Below are 19,809 nucleotides of genomic sequence, written 5' to 3' on the forward strand. Positions count from 1 at the left end.
AGTATAGTAACATAATTATTTTTTATATTCAAACACCATAATTGATGTTTTTCAACCAGTTATCAAGCAAATAAAGTTAGAGTTATGTGTGGAGTCATCTCTGATCGGCAGCTTGGCTGAGAGGCTGAGAGGCTACATGGTTTGTCTGTTTAACTGATGTGAAGTTGCCATCAGAGGTGTCAGCAGTCTCTGCACCACCTACTGTGAAACTTTACTTCCTCTGCACAGCTCATCTAGGTCTAAAGGTGTTCGACAGTTTCACATTTAGCCTACAAGCAAGACCACTGCTGCAAAACTCCCACTGCACTCAGCATCTTTTTCTGTAGCATTATTCTTTTCTTTTCTTTTCTTTATTAAACATGAGGTTAATAGGTAACACAGGTGGATGGTCTCTTATCTTCCTGGCTGCTGTTATTCCAGGTAAGTTTGATTATATTCAAATCTCATTTCACCACCAGATAATGGGCTAAACTCTCTCTGCACACTGTTGTTTGTCTTTTCTCTTTAACTCACCTCAGTAATTATGAGACTTCAAATGAAACAACTCAGAAACATATTAGCTTACATGATGCCATGCAGCAATAACTACTGTTTTATCCAGTAACCAATAATCATGTGCACACATGCAAGGTTAAGTGGTGGTCTTCATAATGCTGTTTCATCTTCTCCTTAAAGAGTGGTATTTCCTTGAACATGCAGGCGTGAGTGCTCTCTGTTCTGTGTCATAAATGAGTCTGATCTGGTTTCCTCTCCCACACAGTGATCGTTGTTTAGTGGTCTTCAGTGCTCTCACATCTCAGTCTTCTCAGTCTGTGGTTTAAGCAAATAGGTTACAATGATCAGAGTAATTTTTAATGTAGTAAAGCACTGCCACCACCACATTCACAGTTTTTTTTCCAAATATCTTTAAAATGGAGCTTGTTAAGGAGGGAAATGTATCAAAAACTGTAGAGCATGAAAAAAAACAGCCTAATTTTCACTATATCATTACAACTCCTAAAAATCTTTTTTGTTATAAAGTGTACAAAGCTGACAACAAAAATGTTAGATGGGATTTTTTTTCATTGTCTTTACATTGTTAGCAACTTTTACTGTTCCAAGATTCAGTTAAAGCTCTGGCCGGACTAACAAAGTTGACAACTAACCTCTGGCCCCAGTCATACCCATCTAGTTTACACCCAGTGGACCTGTTACATTTGGGTCCACTGGGTGTAAACTAGATGCACATAATTTGATTAATTCCACGTTTATAGGGATATCCAACACCAAGCTACAATTAAAACCAAGGCTCATTTGATATAGCTTGTTGCTCTGTCTTTTAGGGGGGCCCTGTGTCAAAATATACTCTATATTGTGCTTTAATGGTGAATATTCCTGATTAAAGTTGTGTTTTATCAGATTATAATCCAACATTTGACAAACAGAAAACCTGAAGCCAGGTGGTACAGCATGTTGAAGTTCTGGCTAGTTTCTACATCTCTGGGAAAATAACTAATCATGCAGTCTACTATGTGCACTTGACTTCATTTATTTGGAAGTGCTACTTTTTTATATAACAATTAGAAAAAACCTCAGGTGATAAACAGGCATTGAGAGCAGCATATATATTCCTCCACAGGTGTCCACCTCCAGAAAGGCGACAGCTCCATCCAGCCTGCCTCAGACTCTGGGCTGCCCTCTGAGGCTCACATCTACCAGCCGGTGTTTCAGCCCTCTGAGGCCTTTCCTCCAAAAGGTGCTCACCAACACAACACTAGATTAATAACAAACATAAAGAACACAAACACTGGTTTCTGTAGCCCATCTATTGTAGAGGGAATCACAAATATGTTGCAAGAATGACATGAGTAGTGACAGAAAGAAAATCATGTATATTACAATACAGACAACAATTTAAGTGTCTATAGGAACTTTTAATAAACTTAATAATAATCATTAATAAGAGTTTTAAAACAATTACACACAATTTGATTTTTGAAACATTTCAGCAGCATAAAAACACTGATACACTATATAAAATGAATACTATTGTAATTTGAAATACACCAACAATGCCTTACATGGAGTGTAAAGCCCAACAACATGACTAGGACATAACGCTAGTCGTACTCATCTGAGATAATACATTAATTATCTGCACCACAGATAGTTTACTCACATTTTAAGGTAAACTCTACTGGCATTACAGTCCAGTTTTACAGTAAAACTTTCTGTAACTGTATAAAGGAAAATCTTTTGTGTGTCTGTCCTTGTGTGTATCTGTGTGTGTGTGTGTGTGTGTGTGTGTGTGTGTGTGTGTGTGTGTGTGCTTTGTGCGCAGGGACCTACATGCTGAAAAACCATGATGGGAAAACCTGCATTAAAGCCACCATGGGAGCAGAGTACATTGTCATCGAAAAGAAGGTCAGAGGCTGTGACTCAGCAATGTGTGTGTGTGTGTGTGTGTGTGTCAGGGTTGTTAATTTGTGAACAGAGCGTATTGGAAACGACCATCAGCTCTCTCTAAGACGTGTGTACTCTGCTGGCTGAGGCTTGATACATATTTACATGTAAATTCATCCTCTCATATGTCTCCAATATAGTGTTAATACAGTCACGTTTTGGCACAAAGTAAACGATCGAGTGAGAAGAGACACTGAATTGTAACACTGTTCCCTTATGTAAAGTAATACTTCTCTCCTGTGTGTGTTCAGAAGACGTGGTATTTCAACCTGGATCCCTCCAGGGTCAGGATCAGCGGTAACTGTGGCAAAGAAGCTGTTGATCTCTCTCTCACGCTGCCAGACCATGCTGCCAGTCTGCAGTTCACCTTCACAAAGGTACAACACATTCAACAACAAAGAGGCTGTCTTCTTACACTGCAGGTTGATGAAAGGGCTTTAAAACTGTGTGTGCAAATGTGTCTCTGCATCCAAACTACTTTATGTGATAGGAATATAATTCATCAGAGCATCAGTGAGTCCTCTAGCTTCACATCTAGATCAAAACACTCACAACAGATGATGAAATATTTGTTTACCTGGATCTGTTCAGAATACATGGATTTCTGAAACACCTTCACTCTCCCGTGTTCTTGTCACCAGGAAAATAATTTTTCCTACGTCTCCAAGCTGACTGCTCAGGTGTCTCCTCTGCCTGTCTGTCCAGGATGTGCCAGTAAGACCACATGATAAGAGAGAAATTTAAGACGACAGATATCATAAAGCTTGTGTTTGGGATTTGAAACAACAACCTGCAAACACTGAGACTGTACCTGTCCTTGCCTTTCATCCGCTTCCTCCCAGATAAGACCTACTCGGGTTCGTCGGCCCATGACAAGCTCTTCACTGCAGCTATTGGACAGAGCTTCAAGTGCAAATCTGAGAATCTGATTTTGATGTCGTCGGAGCTGAAGATCAAGTTGGTTCCTCTGCAGATACAGGCCTTCACTCTGCCAGAAGGACAGTATGGAGAAGGTGACTGAGCTCTTCAATCGTTTGGGGTTTGCTGCACAAACTTAAATGAGTGTAGGTCTCTAGTAGCTCTAGAGCTACAATTTTCATATTGAAATGGTCCTGAAGCTCTACAACATATTGTTTTTCAGACTAAATTCAAAATGCTCAGTTTTTTCAGGCACAAAAATTAATATCTTTTTGTATCTATATGGACGTGTTCTCTAAAGTTGGATCAGGTAATGTTCTTGCTTGTAAAGGTCCAGTGTGTAGGATTCAGGGAGGTATATTGGCAGAAATGTAATATAATAGAGTAAGTATGTTTTCTTCGATAAGAAAAAATAAGGATCATTTGTGTGATCGTTTTTGCATTTTGCATGTCGGCCACTGTAGTTAGCATCCCCTCAGCAAGGAGCAGTGTTGTTTAACCAGCTTAAATCACAGAGTCCATTTGTATAGCAGACGTAGAGATCTCGGCAAATAATTCAGCTCCTGGCAAAAACTTCCTGAACACCTGGATCATAAGTTAAGAGTGAAAAATAGGTGAGCACACATTAGCAGGTGTCTGCCATGAGCTGATCAGTGTCAGAGAAACACTGGTTTGTAACAAGAAGCTGCTTTATTAGTATTTTTACCAGTTTTACTAACTTGGTCTGTTCATTTTGGAGAGGAAGAGACCTCTGTGGAGAATATGGCTCACGGTAAAAACCTCCTTAGGAAATCCTAAGCGGGAGTTTATGCTTAGTATGTAGAAGAAGATTCAGCTGGTTGCAATTTGCAGTACTCAAGGCTAAATGCCACTAAATCCAACACACTACTCCTTTACACTCTTAAAAACATCTACCAACTCTCACTAATAGCAATAGTTTTATAAACTTACCACAGTTTAGCTTCTCACAGGGCTTCATCGCAGTCCTCTAGTAGGGCAGTCATTTAGCTGTGATAAATCCAAATGTCTCAGACAGGAAGTTTTAAACACAGTGGTCACCATCGGTCTACCCAGTTTTATTGTCTTTATTTCTCTTAGACGTCTGGATTTTGCCAGACATAATAAATAATATGGTGGTTGGTGTCCTTTTCTTATTGATTGAGGAGATAGGCCTGTGTGGATATACTGTGAGGATGAGATATAAGAGAATCAGATGGTGTGATAATTAGTCCCCTTGGACAGTGTTTAAGCCCAGTGAGAATCAGCTGCAGAACCTTTAAGTGTCCTGAAACTAAAGCGGTTTAGTGCTGCTGTGTACCAACTATAAATGATGGAAAACAATCTCTACACTGCATGCTTTCTGCAGGAAACCTGAGAGGTTGAAGTGGTAAATGAAACACATATACAAGAATTTGATCAAAGTGATCAGTGTGTGTGTGTGTGTGTGTGTGTGTGTGTGTGTGTGTGTGTGTAAACTGTCACAAATGTAGATTCATCAGCTCATACCTTCCTCATGTTTCTGCTTATTTGTCTACAATAATTCTCCTTCTTCTTCTTCCTGCATTTTGCTCTCCTCTTGCCGTGTGCGTCAGAGGTGGAGTGTTGGGCCGACTTTAACAAACAAGTTATTCCCATCATTGTCGGGGCCATAGTGGCGGGTTTCCTTCTGACCCCTGTGCTGATCTTCCTGTTCATCAAAGACCGTCGCAGAGAAGGATACGACAGGCTGTGAGCTTGTTGTGAAACTGGACAGAGATTTACGTCACCTCAAATAATATTTCATTCTCGGTTACTGTTATATAAAGTTCTCAAAATTGCTCCTTGAATTCTTCTAGTAATAAGAAAGATGTCTGACATGCCTAAGTATAAATGCAAACAATGTTGTTACATATATTTGTTTGACTATTCTTTATTTGATTTTCAAAAGTAATTGTTTTCTGTCTTCATTTGTGTTGTATCTGATATTTTTGCTTTTAATTTCAGTCTCATTCTGCTGTCAGTGAAAGGTTTTGTTCACTTCTGACTTTTAAAATACTCCCTTGATTTGTTGCCTATTCAACAATTATTTAATAAAAGAGGAATGGGCTGAAAAAAAGCTATATTGCCCTTACAGTAAATACACTAGCAATATATAGGAACCAGACTAATTGTATAATGTGATTTATTATAATATGTGACTCTTGAACTTAAATTACAGAGTACTGCAAAATTGAGTGTTGCAGCTTCACTGTTCTTTATCAGTGAGGTTTGGTTGGCTAAAGTGATCAATTAATACCATTATATCTGTAATATTCAAAAAGGGTTTAATTTTTTATATCTGCAAAGGTAATACAGTGCATAACTCAAATATATCACAGTGTAGCCAGGATTGAATCTTTTTTCCAAATAATTTATATTTAAGAATTTCCATAATGCTTTACAAGCAATTTTTATTTTTCTCCCTACAAAATAAAACGAGTTTTATGTTATTATTGTGAGTGTAATTGTTTTTATATTTCCTGTAATTCACCTTCAGTTTGACAGAGAAACGCTGCCCTCTGTTGGTGATCTGTGGTAACTGCAGCGTTATCCCCACCTCCACATCCCTCTATCTCATTGGTTGTCGATACTACGAGGCCTTGGGAAGGTCAAAAGTAATAATACAGATATTTACACGCGTGTTACAGTGGTTGGTAGTGTGAGTGCAACATTTTAAGACCCCAGATGTTTCTCTCTGGTAAAGTTTAGTGGCTTCCTGCAGTTAAACTAAAACTAAACTGTCTATGAATTGTCTAATAAATTACCACTTCGCCTTTTCCTCCACAGCCGGTCATCAGTGTGTTAGCTACCTAGCTAGCAGCTAGCCTCAGCAGCTGGTAGCTATGGCTGCAGTTATTCTGAGTTTCCCAACTCTGCAGGGTCTGAGGATATTTACACAGTGAGTACATTAAAGCCTTACATCGCCGTTATGATTTTGTGTGAATACAGGGTGCCCTCTTTCACGTTATTTCCACCAACCAGCTTCTTTTTACCTGCTTTTAAATGTTAGCTTACAGCTAAAGTTTGCAACGCAACTACATCAGGTCTGAGCTAACTTGTGCAGATATAATTGCCACACATCACACTGTAAATTATCTGCTGGTGTTTATGATCTCATATGTCGTCAACATCACATTTTTTGTCTCCACGACGTCAACGTGTTGATAACATGTTTTTCCATTTTGCGAGTAAGTGAATCAGATAAAAGCTGAGCAAGGTTAAATAAAGGTAGCAAACTGTCTGTTAGCATGGCTAATGTTGCTGATAGGTGCAGCATGCACACTGATGTCTACCTGCGACCAGCCTTCACTGAGTATCACATTCAGCTCCGTGATTTAGGCTGGTTAGTGCCTTACTGTACGTGCTATTTCATAAACAAGTATTTTCTCCATTGGGCATCCGCTCTGCCCTTCACAGCCATGTAGAGATTTAGATGGCACTGAAGTTGTTGTCTTGTCTTCTCCCCAGAAAACTGTCATGGACGAAAAGAGGCGTGAGGCTCGCTTCAGGAGGTGAGTGAATAATCTCAATATTATGAACAAACTGCTGTATTTCATTTGAACCTCTAATTGAAAACATTTGTTGAAGAGATGTTACACTGTTTTGGACTTCAACTTGAAGTCCAAAACTATGGAGTTATGTTCAGTTGGGACATGGTAAATATATACATACCAGTGTTATGGTGATGTGGGCAAAATAAAACTGTAGTACTGCAGATGTTATTTGTGATTCTCTTTTGATTATTCCAATGATAGTTGAGTCTATAAAATATCAGAAAACATTCTTGCAGCCCAAATCCACAGTGCTTGATTTGTTCAACCAGCAGCCCAAAACCCAAATATTCACTTTTAAATGATATGAAACAGAGACAAATATCATATATTTGAAAAGCTGAAAGCATTTATTAGTTGGTGTTTTTGCTTGTTAAATGAGTTAAAACAGTAATTGATTATCGAATTGTTATTGATTTATTATTGTCCTACTGTTTATTAGGCTCTGTAAATGTTACCTGGCACACACTGTGGATCCCTAGCCACTGTCTGTGCTGTGGTTGCTTTGTCAGTATGGTTGTGATGCATAAACAAGTTCAACGTTATTCCAACAGACCTGTGACAATGATGGTTGCCAGCCTTTTAAAATGTTTTCTTCTTCTGACTTGATTAGTGAGGTAGAGACTATTGTAAACTTTATTTTAAGATTATACTGGTTTTGTAAAATCTCTGCTGTGTCTTCTCCAGGGGTGGGAAGGATAGAGAAGGTGCTGATTGCCAATCGAGGAGAGATTGCATGTCGTGTGATGCGCACGGCCAAGAAGATGGGCGTCCGCTCTGTGGCTGTGTACAGCGATGCTGACAGACACTCCATGCATGTGGCCATGGTGAGATGCTGAACAGTCTTTTGGCAATAGTATTCATCTGCTGCTCAGTCTGTCCTCACTGTTTTCGTCTATTCTTTCTGCAGCTGCTTTGATGAACTCATTGAGGCAGTGGTGTTACAATAATTAATTGTTTACAAACTTGCATTAGTTATGTTCAATTGGAAATAGATTTTCGCTTTGCTTGCTTTTATATAGGCAGATGAAGCCTACCGCATTGGCCCTCCACCCTCCCAGCAGAGTTACCTCTCAATGGAAAAAGTTTTGGAAGTGGCCAAGAAGTCTGGCTCACATGTGAGTAATCCTCTACTCGTTGTCAACAGTTTTATGAAGAGAATTTCTGCTTAAAGGAGCTATTTCCAAAAGAAATAATAGATAATGATGTTCAAAGCCCTTCAACTGTTCTCCATGTTGAATTATTCTTCTTAGACCAACAAGGGGCTTTGACACTGTTAAATGTGATGTCTTAGACAATGTGTTTGTGTGTGTAGGCGGTCCACCCGGGTTATGGCTTTCTGTCAGAAAACACAGAGTTTGCAGAGGCGTGTAAACAGGAGGGCATCATCTTCATTGGGCCACCTTCCTCTGCTATCCGGGACATGGGCATTAAAAGGTAACACACACAAAACAGTTCATTTATATCCTCTCTCTAGGTGTCTCTAATTAACATTTAGTAAAAAAAAAAAAAAAAAAAATTGTGTTTCTTGGTACCTAGAAGGACTAATGTAAATGTTTTCATTCCTTGTAGAGCAGTGATACACTTATGGACTTATGATAGGGTGCCAGGTGGTCGGTTGACTGTTTTCTTCAGTACTTTGAATGTTAAAAAAAGATGTCAGAGTGCATATAAAACATATAAAAGCTAACCTTTGTGCCATTTACTTTTCTTGCTCTGTCTCTTTTTTAGCACATCCAAACACATCATGTCAGCTGCTGGAGTGCCAATCATTGGTGGTTACCATGGAGAGGACCAATCAGATGAGAGGCTGCAAGCAGAAGCTGCCCGGATAGGATACCCTGTGATGATTAAGGCAGTCCGTGGGGGAGGAGGGAAGGTGAGAGGACGTGAAAAGTCTGAATAACTATGATAAATTGACTTCAGGTAACATTAAATAAACTTGTGTGTGTGTGTGTGTCTGTGTGTGTTAAGGGGATGCGTATTGCACGGTCAGACTCAGACTTCTTGGAGCAGTTGGAGTCAGCTAGACGAGAAGCGAGGAAATCCTTCAACGATGATGTCATGCTGGTTGAGAAGTTTGTAGAGGATCCCAGGTGATAATAATAATTCTTTAACACACTCAGTCAGTTACCGCTAACCATACGGTTCTACCACTTGTTATTCTTATTTAAAGATTAATTTGTCCTTTTATTTCTCTGTCTGTCTGTCTGTCTGTCTTCTGTAGACATGTGGAGGTTCAGGTGTTCGGGGACATGCACGGTAACGCTGTCTATCTGTTTGAGAGAGACTGCAGTGTCCAAAGGAGACATCAGAAGATCATAGAGGAAGCACCAGGGGTGAGTGAATAATGGTGGTCAGTTGAATTAATACTGACTGAGGAAGGAACTGTAAGAGATATCGGCAAATTGATACATTTCTCACATCAAGCTAATCATAGACTGACATGAGGTTTAAGCTCTGAATATGATGAGCCAGTGTGAGTGTCAGTGTAGAGGAAATGTTTGTCCAATTTGCAAAGAGCTTGTGAGTCATTGTCTTGTAAAATGACCTCTTCAAAACATTGGAAACCTTGGTTATCAAACGATTTCCGATATGAACAAGATTGCACAAGGCACTGGAAATCTGTTTCTCCCAAACTCCTTAATTTACATTCAGCTAAAGCTCTCAGTCTGTAGAGTGAAACAGGATAAATAGAGCAATGATCGCTTGAATATATTTGTGTCAACTGTTGAGTGTTTCACTGTGTTTTCACTCTGTTTCTATATGTATTTTTTCAGCCTGGTATCAGTCCTGAGGTGCGGAGGAAACTTGGAGAGGCAGCAGTTCGAGCAGCCAAGGCCGTCAACTATGTAGGAGCAGGTGAGACACACACTCACCCTGCACACACCTCACCACACTGCCTCAGGCCCAGAACACACAGTACATTGACATTATATTGTTTGTCCTCCTGTGTAGGTACGGTGGAGTTCATAATGGACGCCCAGCATAATTTTTACTTCATGGAGATGAACACCAGGCTGCAGGTGGAGCATCCTGTCTCTGAGATGGTCACTGGGACTGACCTGGTGGAGTGGCAGCTCAGGGTGAGAGAGGAGGGAGGGAGGGAGGAAATGCTGACAGCCAGTTGAAAACATTACCTATTGTCAGTAAAAAGTTTGGACTGTTGTCACATTGATTATTCTAAAACTCCTCCAGGTGGCAGCAGGGGAGCGTCTGCCTCTTCTCCAGGATGACATCATTTTACGGGGACACTCTTTTGAGGCTCGCATCTACGCCGAGGACCCAAACAACGACTTCCTTCCAGGGGCAGGGCCTCTGCTGCATCTCTCCACCCCCTCAGCAGACCAACACACACGCATAGAGACTGGAGTCAGGGAAGGTAGGGAGTCTAGATCTGACTTTCTGGTTGTGTTTACGTTGATAGTTTTCCAGTCTTTATGTAACAACAGAATTAAGTGTCCAATTTTCTACATTGCCTGGTGTATCACAATGTCTCTGCTGGCTCATTACACACAAAACAAAGATAAAAGACATTAAGTAAAAAGCAGATCAAAAAGAGGAATGCAGGGAAATACAGAGCAGAAACCACAGCAATGAGTGCTTGTTTAGATTTTACTGTTTTCCATCCATTTGTAGAGCTTTCAGTCTGATCTCTTAGAGAAATTGTGCAATTTTAAATTCCGTTGTGCAATTGTCCAATCACACGTGACAGCAAAGGTTTAAAAAGGTAGAAAATGTATCTATGCGACCTCTTAAGTATGTGGTGGTGATGAAGGATGGGAGCTTTAAAAGTGATATGTGTGTGTGTGCATGTGTGTTTTCAGGGGACGAGGTGTCAGCACATTACGACCCAATGATTGCCAAGCTCGTGGTGTGGGGAGAAGACCGATCTGCTGCCTTAAAGAAGCTGCGGTACTGCTTACAACAGTACAATGTAAGACACACAATCACATGATGCTTTTCATATAAATATAGTATAAGCTAAACTTAAAGCCCCTACATGTAGCATTTGTTTAAATGATACAATAAGTACATGTAAAAATGCCTATAAATAATTCATGGTTCTGTGTCTTAACTGTCTTTGCATCCTCTCTGTCCTCAGATTGTGGGACTGAACACTAACATTAACTTTTTACTGAGTCTTTCGGGCCACCCAGAGTTTGAGGCTGGAAATGTGACCACCAGCTTCATCCCTCAGCACTATGCAGACCTCTTCCCAGCTCCGAGGGCTCCTTCTGGGGAGACCATCTGCCAGGCGGCCCTGGGGCTGGTGCTGCAGGAGAGGAAAAGCACACAGGAGTTCACACAGACCTCCACTGGTGAGGGGAGAACATTTGTCTCATCAGGACTTATCAGGATGTACAGCACATTTGATTTAAAAAACGGATGGTGTATTAAGTGTTTATATTGTGTGTGTGTGTGTGTGTGTGTGTGTGTGATTTGTAGACCCCTTCTCCCCATTTGGCTCCAGCAGTGGCTGGAGAAGCAACATTAAGTTTAACAGAAACATGACGCTACAGCTGGGAGACAAAAGTAAGTAACAGACATATGGTGAGCCTTTATCACCCCCTAGTGTGGAGGAAGGTAGGGAAGGTAAAGGATAGGTAAAGACGGAAGAAAAGATGAACAGGAAACCAAAACTTTAATCAACAGGATCAAAAGTGGTGGGATTGCAGAGATGCTTTTTTGTAATTATTTGTAGTAGTTTATCATCTTGTTGACTAAATGCAATGCAGAGCTGCAATGCCAACCTTTGACCAAATTTTTATCAGTTCATCTCTTGAGTATTTTTTGATGATTTTTTAGTCTTTGAAATATCAGAAAATGGTGAAAAAAAATTCCTAAACCACTTTCAAATTTCTTGTGTTGTCCCACTAACACACCAAAACAAGTGTATTTAATTTTTCAGTTATATAAATTAAGAAAAACAGCAAATCCTCACGTTTGTGACACTGAAACCAGCAAATTTTAGCCTAATAAATAACTATAACTAAAAGAGTTAACCTTTAATCAAAATTTGCAGGACTAAAAAGACCTGAGCACTAATTTCAGTGCTGGCAGGATGGGAAATTCCTTCTGTTCTTTTCTAGGCTTCAGTTTGACACCAGAAACATCTGAAAACCCACTTCTGCTTCAAAAAGTACTTGATCTGAAGTTAATATCAGCAGCTAACAGGACATAATTCAGGTTTCTCATCACATCCATCAGAAGCAGTGCATCAGTGCAAAGTAACTTACAAAACAACGTACAATTCAGATAATAGATAATACATGTGTATCTACATGGATTACACAGGTTATTTTCGTGTCTATGTTCTCATCACATATCTAGCGACAGGATCATTGGGCCTGTCAGTTAAAAACTTGGTGTATTAATATAATGTTTCTGAGTTATGTCTGTATTGTGTGTTAAATGAGTAGAATAAATGGGCTTGTGTGTTAGTTTTAATAAGATCAGTGCAGTTAGGGTTGACTCATAACAGTTTAATGACTGTTTGAATAATTAAGTTCAGAGCTGATCTGGTCTGTGACACTGTGTTCATTAACTCATATTCATTATTAAATGTTTCTATTATAAATGTCACTGCAGGGCCAAAAATAAATCAGTGATGATGATGTTCAGCTAAAGCCTCTGTGTTAAGTAACTTCAGTGTTTCCTCTAGTTTGCTTCCTCATATTTCACTCTGTGTGTTTGTTGCTTTTAGAAGTTGACGTGGTCGTCGTGTACAACAAAGATGGAAGCTATACAATGCAGGTGAGCTGGAATACATCCTGTTTCCTAAATTATTATCAGTGTTTGTGTTTTTTTTTTTTGTTTTTCCACTGATAAGTACCCAGATTTTCAAAAAAAGCAGCTCAATTATTTTATTTCTAGATACTGATTGTAGCTCACATTATTGCATGACTGTTTTTCTTCTATGATCTAGCTTTCACCTATTTTTAACATTTAAAATAAACACCAATAAATTCCCTAAACCTAAGCATGAAAGTTAGAAACAGTAGTTTGACAAAATAAACTTAACTCAAGGTCCACTGGATAGTTTTTTTAGAGCTTTCAACCACATCTTACAGCCTTTATCAGCGAATCTAATAGCCAAACTACTGTTCCCAAGTTAAGTAATTAAAAAGCAACACTATTAGTAGGAGTAATAGGTGAATCTGTGGTCGCAGATCTGCCTCTGTCACATTTGTCATGACTGTATTTTGTCTTTCAGATTGGCAAGGAGGAGTACCATGTGACTGGGGAGGTGGAGGTGGAAGGTGGAGCGTCATTCCTGCACTGTTCTGTCAATGGCATGAAGTCTCGTCCCAAACTGGTGATCCTGGACAACACAGTTCACCTGTTCTCCACAGTATGTTCCTACCACCACTGTTGACATTAGAAACGCTGAGCTGAGTGAACTGCCTGTAGATATACATGAATTATTTTTCAACTTATGGCATAAATATGCAGATTTAAAGTGTGTGATTTGTTAATGGTGTAAATTAAAATGATTGTTTGGCTGTGGCTCAGAGGTAGAGCCAAACAATCATTTTAATTTACACCATTAACAAATCACACACTTTAAATCTGTATATTCGTGTCAACCAATCGGAAGATCACTGGTTCGATCCCCAGCTCCTCCAGCCTGCATGTCAAAGTATCCCTGAGCAAGATACTGAACCCCAAATTGCTCCTGATGATGCTTTCATCGGTGTGTGAGTGTGTTAAAAAACTGAGAAGCAGGTGGCACCTTGTATGATAGCCTCAGCCACTAGTGTATGAATGTGTATGTGAATGGGTGAATGGTCTGATGACTAGAAAGGCGCTATATAAATGTTGGTCCATTTGCCATTTACCATTTAAGGTAAATTATTTTAGGGTTACAACCGGTGATTTTGCATATAACAAATCTGCTGTTTATATTTTTTTGTCTTTTTGATGTATTGTTTGTTCCATAGACTGCAGAAAATTGTGAATATTACCATCACAGCATCCCGGAAACCATCATCAAATTTCTTGATTTGTCTAACATGTAGTCCAAAATCACAAAAATATTTAATTAAGTATATCATAAGACAAAACAAAACAGTGGATGCACATATTTCAGAAGCAGATACCTGAGAATTTTTTGCACTTTTGCTTGAAATCATATTTAAACATATCTTAAACCTAAATGTTTCAGTACGTACGTGGGTGAGCTTTCTTAAGCATGTGAACCTGTTGTCCTATAAATTAAACTTATTTATTCCTCAAGTATTAAACTTCTTAAACTCATTTGCTGACAAATATATACGTTATTTACAACTGTCTGTGGTCCTTAGCTATTTTAAATCTGGACAAAATGTGTGTTTGTTTATTAGCAGCAGTTTGTTCTGTTTACTCTCGACTTTATTGCAGGTTCAGTTCCACAAATAACAGATTTTGTAAAAGCTATAAATGGCTGCTTTCCCCAGTCGATTTAATGAGAGCTACACTTCACCTGTCACCACAGAGACTCCCCATCTCTATTTCCTGCCTTAAGCATCTGTCATCTTTAAAGACCGGGGACTGGGGACAAACACTTGACATCTGACATCAGGGGAAATTAAAGACTGTTCAAATCCTCTTACCTCAGCTGCCACTTAACTGTCGCCTCTGTTTCTGACATCTTTACATCTTCTCTGCAGGAGGGAAGCTCCCAGGTGTCTGTGCCAGTGCCAAAATATCTGGCTGGTGTGAGCGGCTCTGGGGCTCAGGGCGGAGCTGTGGCCCCCATGACTGGAACCATAGAGAAGGTGAGTTTGGTTGTATTAACACAACACATGGATTATAATTGGCAGTGAATTTAGTTTTTGTCATGCAAAGTATCTGTTTATTTTTCTTCCGGCCAAACTGGTTATTGTGAATGACTTTCTAGAGATTTGGAAGGCTTGAGTCATCATATTAAATAATGAAATGTAAATAGAAATGTTTTTGTATAAGCACTTCACAGCACGCTATTTCAAGATACAACAATGAAGAGCTATTACATAATTTTATCTGTAAAGAAATATATTACTACATCAAAAACAGAAGTTTACAAAATGTTCCGCTGAAAGTAGAATTTAAAAAAAAAATAGACACAATAAATTTATAAAAATGTTTTTTAAGTTGAGATTTAAAGGGTACACTGTTGTAGCCATTCTAACAAAGTGAGATTATTTATTCCACAGTTTTGAGACTGCAGTTTAAAATGCAGCTTTGTTCAATTTTGGATTCAGCCAGAGAGACAGATAATTGTAGACTCTACGGTGTAAAGCCCAGTTCAGACCAAAGATTCGTGACGAGACAAAACCATTTTAGAACGTTGCAGAGAAAAGTTGCCGTCTGAGCTCGACTCAAACCTGCTGATGGTGTCACTGGCAACTCAGCTGGTCAAATCACCGGTAGCTGGTTTTAGAATGTAAAGTATGTCACCTGTGTCAACATCCAAACAGCTTGCAGTGAAGTCTGCTGGTCATGTCAAAAAGACTGTAGACGACTTGTTTACTTGCAGCAGCAGGTGCTCCGTCCCTGCTAAGCCCTCTGTTGTCATGTTGAACAGTGAGTCGCTGCTGCTGCTGCTTATGCCCCCTCACACACACATTCTCATTGACTGATTAATTGGTGCTGTTTTTTTTTTTTTTGCATTATTGCACATTTATTATGAATACAGTTCATCTGATGCTTGTTTTGTTCTGTTTTTTGCTGTTTCATCACTACTACAAATGCAACTGTAGCCACTATCTCACCATCACTATCCTCAGTCATATTTTAAGAAGCTACAAGTTATATTCAGCCTCAAAATAAGTCTGAAAAGCTGCAAATCAGAATAGAAGTACAGAGAGTTGTTGCATAGAGATGATACACCGTCTCATCTAGTTACATCGTTGTAAACTGGCAGGTTTTTAGAATGTTGTGGAACTGCGCATTTCATGTAGTTGCCTTCAACTCGTCTTGTAGCAAATCTGTGGTCTGAACTGGGCTTAAGGGATGATACCCTTGTGATGTTTAACTAATATACAAAATGTCCTAATACATGAGAATAATGGACAAGGTGCAGGGAAAAAACTTCATGACACGAAATACACCTTTTGTTTTCTTGTTTAGGTCCATTATTTTCTCCATCAGGAGGATCCCTCAAAGTGCATTATGATACCTTTGTCTTTGCCAGTAACCAAAGCAAATATGTATCTCCCTGACTCCAGTATGCTAAGCTAAGCTAACAGCCTCCTGACTCTTTATATGTAGCATACAGATATGAGAGTAATCTCCTCGTAACTCTCTGCACCAAAGTGTATTTTCCAAAACATTTAACTATTTCATGTTAACTTTTTAAGGCAAGAATAGTATGTGATACTTTTAATGATGCATATCAGCAAAGGGAAACAGATGCGTGTCAGTCCGAGGCTTACCTCAGCATTACTGGGACATTTGTGGCTTTGACCCCTTTTAAACAGCAGCCAAGAACCTGCTGGTGATTATCAACCAGCTGATACAGATCATCAAAAAGAAATACTAGGAAGAAAAACAGGAAATTTAAGTCATTAAAAGAAAAATATAATGTTTTTGCAAAAACCATCTTAGTGACCAGTTGATTCACACAATAACAATAGGAAATGCATGCACTGATGTAAACTCATCATGTGTTTGAGCACTGCTCTATATCAGAAAACAAGGGTTATATTAAAACTTCCACTGCAGCAGTACTTCACCTCATGCCTCCAGTTAACTCACTGGTAAAACTTACCCAATCAGTGCTCAATAACAAACGTAATAGCATCATTGATTATTTGAACTCATCTTCTTTTTGTTATTGGAAGCACTGTAATACACTCCTGCTGATACAGAGAATAATTGGCTCTGTGAAAGAAGTGCAATCCTCTGTCTCCACCCTGTCTGTTATATTTATTTATAGGGACGCCTCTGAGTGTGTTATTGTTCACCTAAAATGCACTGGCAGCCACTGTAATGAGACTGAAGCAGAGGTGATGAGAGCAGGCCGACTGCCATATTTTCAATAACTGAAAACAATTTAAAGGCGACTGAATCATTAATTTAGAAAGAGAATTACAGGATCATGAGCAAGGAATAATGCAGACGTAAATTACCTCCTTGTTATCCGTGAGCGACATCATGTGTCTGATCTTTAATGTTGAGATGACTGAAGACAAATCGTCCTCTGTGCATACAAATACAAACAATCTGTTGTATTGTGTTCAGGTGATGGTGAAGGCTGGAGACACAGTAGCTGTCGGAGACCCGCTGATGGTCATGATCGCCATGAAGATGGAGGTGACGGCCTCCTGCCAGCTCTGACTCACACCTCTTTTCTTTTACTCACAGGTACACACTCTCTGCTGTGTTTGTAATAAAGTTTTTTGTGTCCATCTCTGCAGCACACGATCCGGGCACCAAAGGCAGGTGTGATCAAGAGGGTTTTCTTCAGCGAGGGCTCTCAGGCCAATCGCCACGCTCCTCTGGTTGAACTGGAAGAGGAGGCGGAGGAGGAGGGGGAGGGGAGCAGCCAGTAAACAGACTCAAACACACAACCACAGCCACGAATACACACTGACAGGTAGGAGAGAGCCAGGAAGGAGCTACTGTGACAACCGGAGGGAAAGTGAGTCAATCTGAACGGGCCTGGTGTCCATCACTTGATTAATATGTCTGAAAATGTGAGTCAGGACCCAAATCACGTGAGTCTGGTTCAGTCTGGAATGGATTAGACAAATACTTTGACCCCTGGGGACCCAACATGCGTATAGGAGGGTCAGAAACAGTAACATTGACCTGAAATGTTCCTGGGTTTGACTCGTGTGATTATGGGTAAACCTCATAATATTCTCTCATGTACTGCTGCCTTTTACATATCTGAATTATCTTCATGTGGTTTGTACTCTTTTGTTTGTTCCTGCTTTTTTTTTCTTGTGTTTGTAAGTTTTTTTCAAGTCTCTGTTTTTGTCAATGGTGCAGTGTTAGTTTAAGAATGGATTGGGTAATCTTTTGTTGTAAATTTTATTGCACTTCCACACTGAAAAAGGGTTGACAGTTGAGTGTCCTCTCTTTGCACTCATTGGAAACTTCCTAATCTTTACACAGCAACAAAATCTGAACAGTTTGTCAGCAAATCCGATGCAGAAAATATTAAGTAGGTTGGATGGCAAGTGTAAAATCAGTCAAGTTACTTGCAGAATTATGCCTCATTGAACTACAGGAATAGTTACTGATTTCTGAGGGGGAAAACTTCACATTTACATGACTGTAAAATATTTACTGAGTGAATCCCATCAGCTTGTGATCCTTTGAAACTGGTGTGTGTAGGGGAAAATGCCATTAAGTTATTATAAGAACCAGGTAATTTCATTTGAATTTTTCTGTCACATGCTTCTTTATAATTAAAAAAAAACTGTCTTGTAATTATAATTGAACCTGCCAGTATTTAAAATGCATAGTAACAGAGCTTAAAGCACAGCTGTTTTTCTGAGTCATTAAGATCTGATGATTTGAAGCTACTTGGTTTTTACTTGACAGTGATTAAGAGAAAAGAGGCTGGATGTAAACTCATTATGTGAGCGGGAAAAAAAATGTACTTGGGTTTACTTCAACATCCACACGTTCTGTCCTTCCAGACTGACTCCAACTCTTCATCATTTCCCTTTGAAAGTTTTCTCTCATAAATAAAACAGAGGTCTGCAGGAAGCCTCTGTTGTTGCAGAGGAGACTATAACATGGCACTAAACAAAAAGGCCTTTTTGAATTGGGATGAAGAAAACACTCCAGAACTATCAAATGATTCCCAAAGTGTGTGAGCGGATTGGGCTCTGATTTGAAAATAACCCGTAAAGGATGAAATGTCCGTCACAGAGGGCTTTAAACGGACAGATGGTTTGATTCTGTGTAATTCCTCCATCAGTCCAAGTGAACTTGACCTGTGTCTGCTGATCACTCTCTTCTTACTAACTGGTGTGTTATGAGGCCTTGTAGCATAAAATTAATAGACACCTGTGTTTCATTTTGTAGATGTGACAGATGATTTATTATTAGATCTTGGACTGGTCAGATACTGTAATAAAAATGTTTGTGAAGTACGCACAGTGCCATGTCATTTTTTTAATGTACTGGAAAGTGACGGTGGGTTACACTTGTATTAAGAAGGAAAAAAATGATTCATGAACATCTCCCTCAGCCGCCTAATGCCTTTGTCATGTATTGAGATTTACTGGGCTCCACCCAGCCTTAATTTGGAGAAGGCCTAATCAATCAGCATGACTGACTGTACAGAGCCATGCTGTGCCACGTACAGGAGGGAGAGAAAAAACATTTCAAAATATTCCAATACGAGTAAAAATAATGCATACTGAAATTAACCCAATAAGGCTTTTACTGTTATATATTTAACTATGAGGTTTGTAAATATTTTTTTATGACATGCTGTACTATGTACTATGACTTTTTTAACATACTACACTATGACTTGTTTTAATCACTTCTTCATGGCAAACCATAACATGACTTTATAAAATCAAATTTTTGACATACTATGAGATTACTTTTTTCATCACACTTTTTTAAATGTCATACTATACTATGGCTTTTCCATCACTTTTTATGTCATACTATACTATGACTTTTTCATCACTTTTTTATGTCATACTTATGTCATACTATACTATGACTTTTCCATCACTTTTTATGTCATACTATACTATGACTTTTTCATCACTTTTTATGTCATACTATACTATGACTTTTCCATCACTTTTTATGTCATACTATACTATGGCTTTTTCATCACTTTTTATGTCATACTATACTATGACGTTTTCATCACTTTTTTATGTCATACTTATGTCATACTATACTATGGCTTTTTCATCACTTTTTTATGTCATAC

The 19,809-nt window shown here is 39.1% G+C and overlaps 2 protein-coding genes across 4 annotated transcripts; both read left to right on the plus strand.

Annotated features, from left to right (window-relative positions):
* Nucleotides 1-257: 257 nt before the first annotated feature.
* lamp3 (lysosomal associated membrane protein 3) lies at nt 258-5,831 on the plus strand. 2 transcript variants are annotated; one of them, XM_033621516.2, is made up of 7 exons: nt 258-420; nt 1,619-1,735; nt 2,321-2,403; nt 2,694-2,819; nt 3,084-3,156; nt 3,285-3,455; nt 4,953-5,831. In XM_033621516.2, exons 1-7 carry the CDS (start codon nt 360-362, stop codon nt 5,090-5,092), a joined length of 771 nt encoding a protein of 256 aa, XP_033477407.1. In that variant the 5' UTR covers nt 258-359; the 3' UTR covers nt 5,093-5,831. The 2 variants fall into 2 exon arrangements, with proteins under 2 accessions (XP_033477407.1, XP_078025119.1); XM_078168993.1 differs by having other exon boundaries at nt 2,697-2,819.
* A 153-nt stretch (nt 5,832-5,984) lies between these two features.
* mccc1 (methylcrotonyl-CoA carboxylase subunit) lies at nt 5,985-19,003 on the plus strand. 2 transcript variants are annotated; one of them, XM_033622546.2, is made up of 20 exons: nt 5,985-6,076; nt 6,166-6,277; nt 6,847-6,890; nt 7,617-7,756; nt 7,952-8,047; nt 8,245-8,366; nt 8,661-8,808; nt 8,904-9,025; nt 9,157-9,268; nt 9,710-9,791; nt 9,888-10,015; nt 10,128-10,311; nt 10,757-10,866; nt 11,035-11,251; nt 11,379-11,465; nt 12,637-12,686; nt 13,147-13,284; nt 14,582-14,689; nt 17,136-17,207; nt 17,312-19,003. In XM_033622546.2, the coding sequence occupies exons 2-20, from the start codon at nt 6,222-6,224 to the stop codon at nt 17,444-17,446; spliced, it is 2,151 nt and encodes a 716-aa protein (XP_033478437.1). In that variant the 5' UTR covers nt 5,985-6,076; nt 6,166-6,221; the 3' UTR covers nt 17,447-19,003. The 2 variants fall into 2 exon arrangements, with proteins under 2 accessions (XP_033478437.1, XP_033478436.1); XM_033622545.2 differs by having other exon boundaries at nt 5,995-6,277.
* The last annotated feature ends 806 nt before the right edge of the window (nt 19,004-19,809 follow it).

This window comes from Epinephelus lanceolatus, chromosome 6 (assembly GCF_041903045.1).
Source record: "Epinephelus lanceolatus isolate andai-2023 chromosome 6, ASM4190304v1, whole genome shotgun sequence".
NCBI classification, from domain to species: domain Eukaryota; kingdom Metazoa; phylum Chordata; class Actinopteri; order Perciformes; family Serranidae; genus Epinephelus; species Epinephelus lanceolatus.

Coding starts and splice junctions, on each gene's coding strand:
- lamp3 (XM_033621516.2), top strand. CDS start 360: ATGAGGTTAATAGGTAACACAGGTGGATGGTCTCTTATCTTCCTGGCT. Junction 2,820..3,083: donor TGCAGTTCACCTTCACAAAG/GTACAACACATT, acceptor TCTTGTCACCAG/GAAAATAATTTTTCCTACGT. Junction 3,157..3,284: donor TGTCTGTCCAGGATGTGCCA/GTAAGACCACAT, acceptor GCTTCCTCCCAG/ATAAGACCTACTCGGGTTCG.
- mccc1 (XM_033622546.2), top strand. CDS start 6,222: ATGGCTGCAGTTATTCTGAGTTTCCCAACTCTGCAGGGTCTGAGGATA. Junction 10,867..11,034: donor ACTGCTTACAACAGTACAAT/GTAAGACACACA, acceptor CTCTGTCCTCAG/ATTGTGGGACTGAACACTAA. Junction 11,466..12,636: donor GCTACAGCTGGGAGACAAAA/GTAAGTAACAGA, acceptor TGTTGCTTTTAG/AAGTTGACGTGGTCGTCGTG.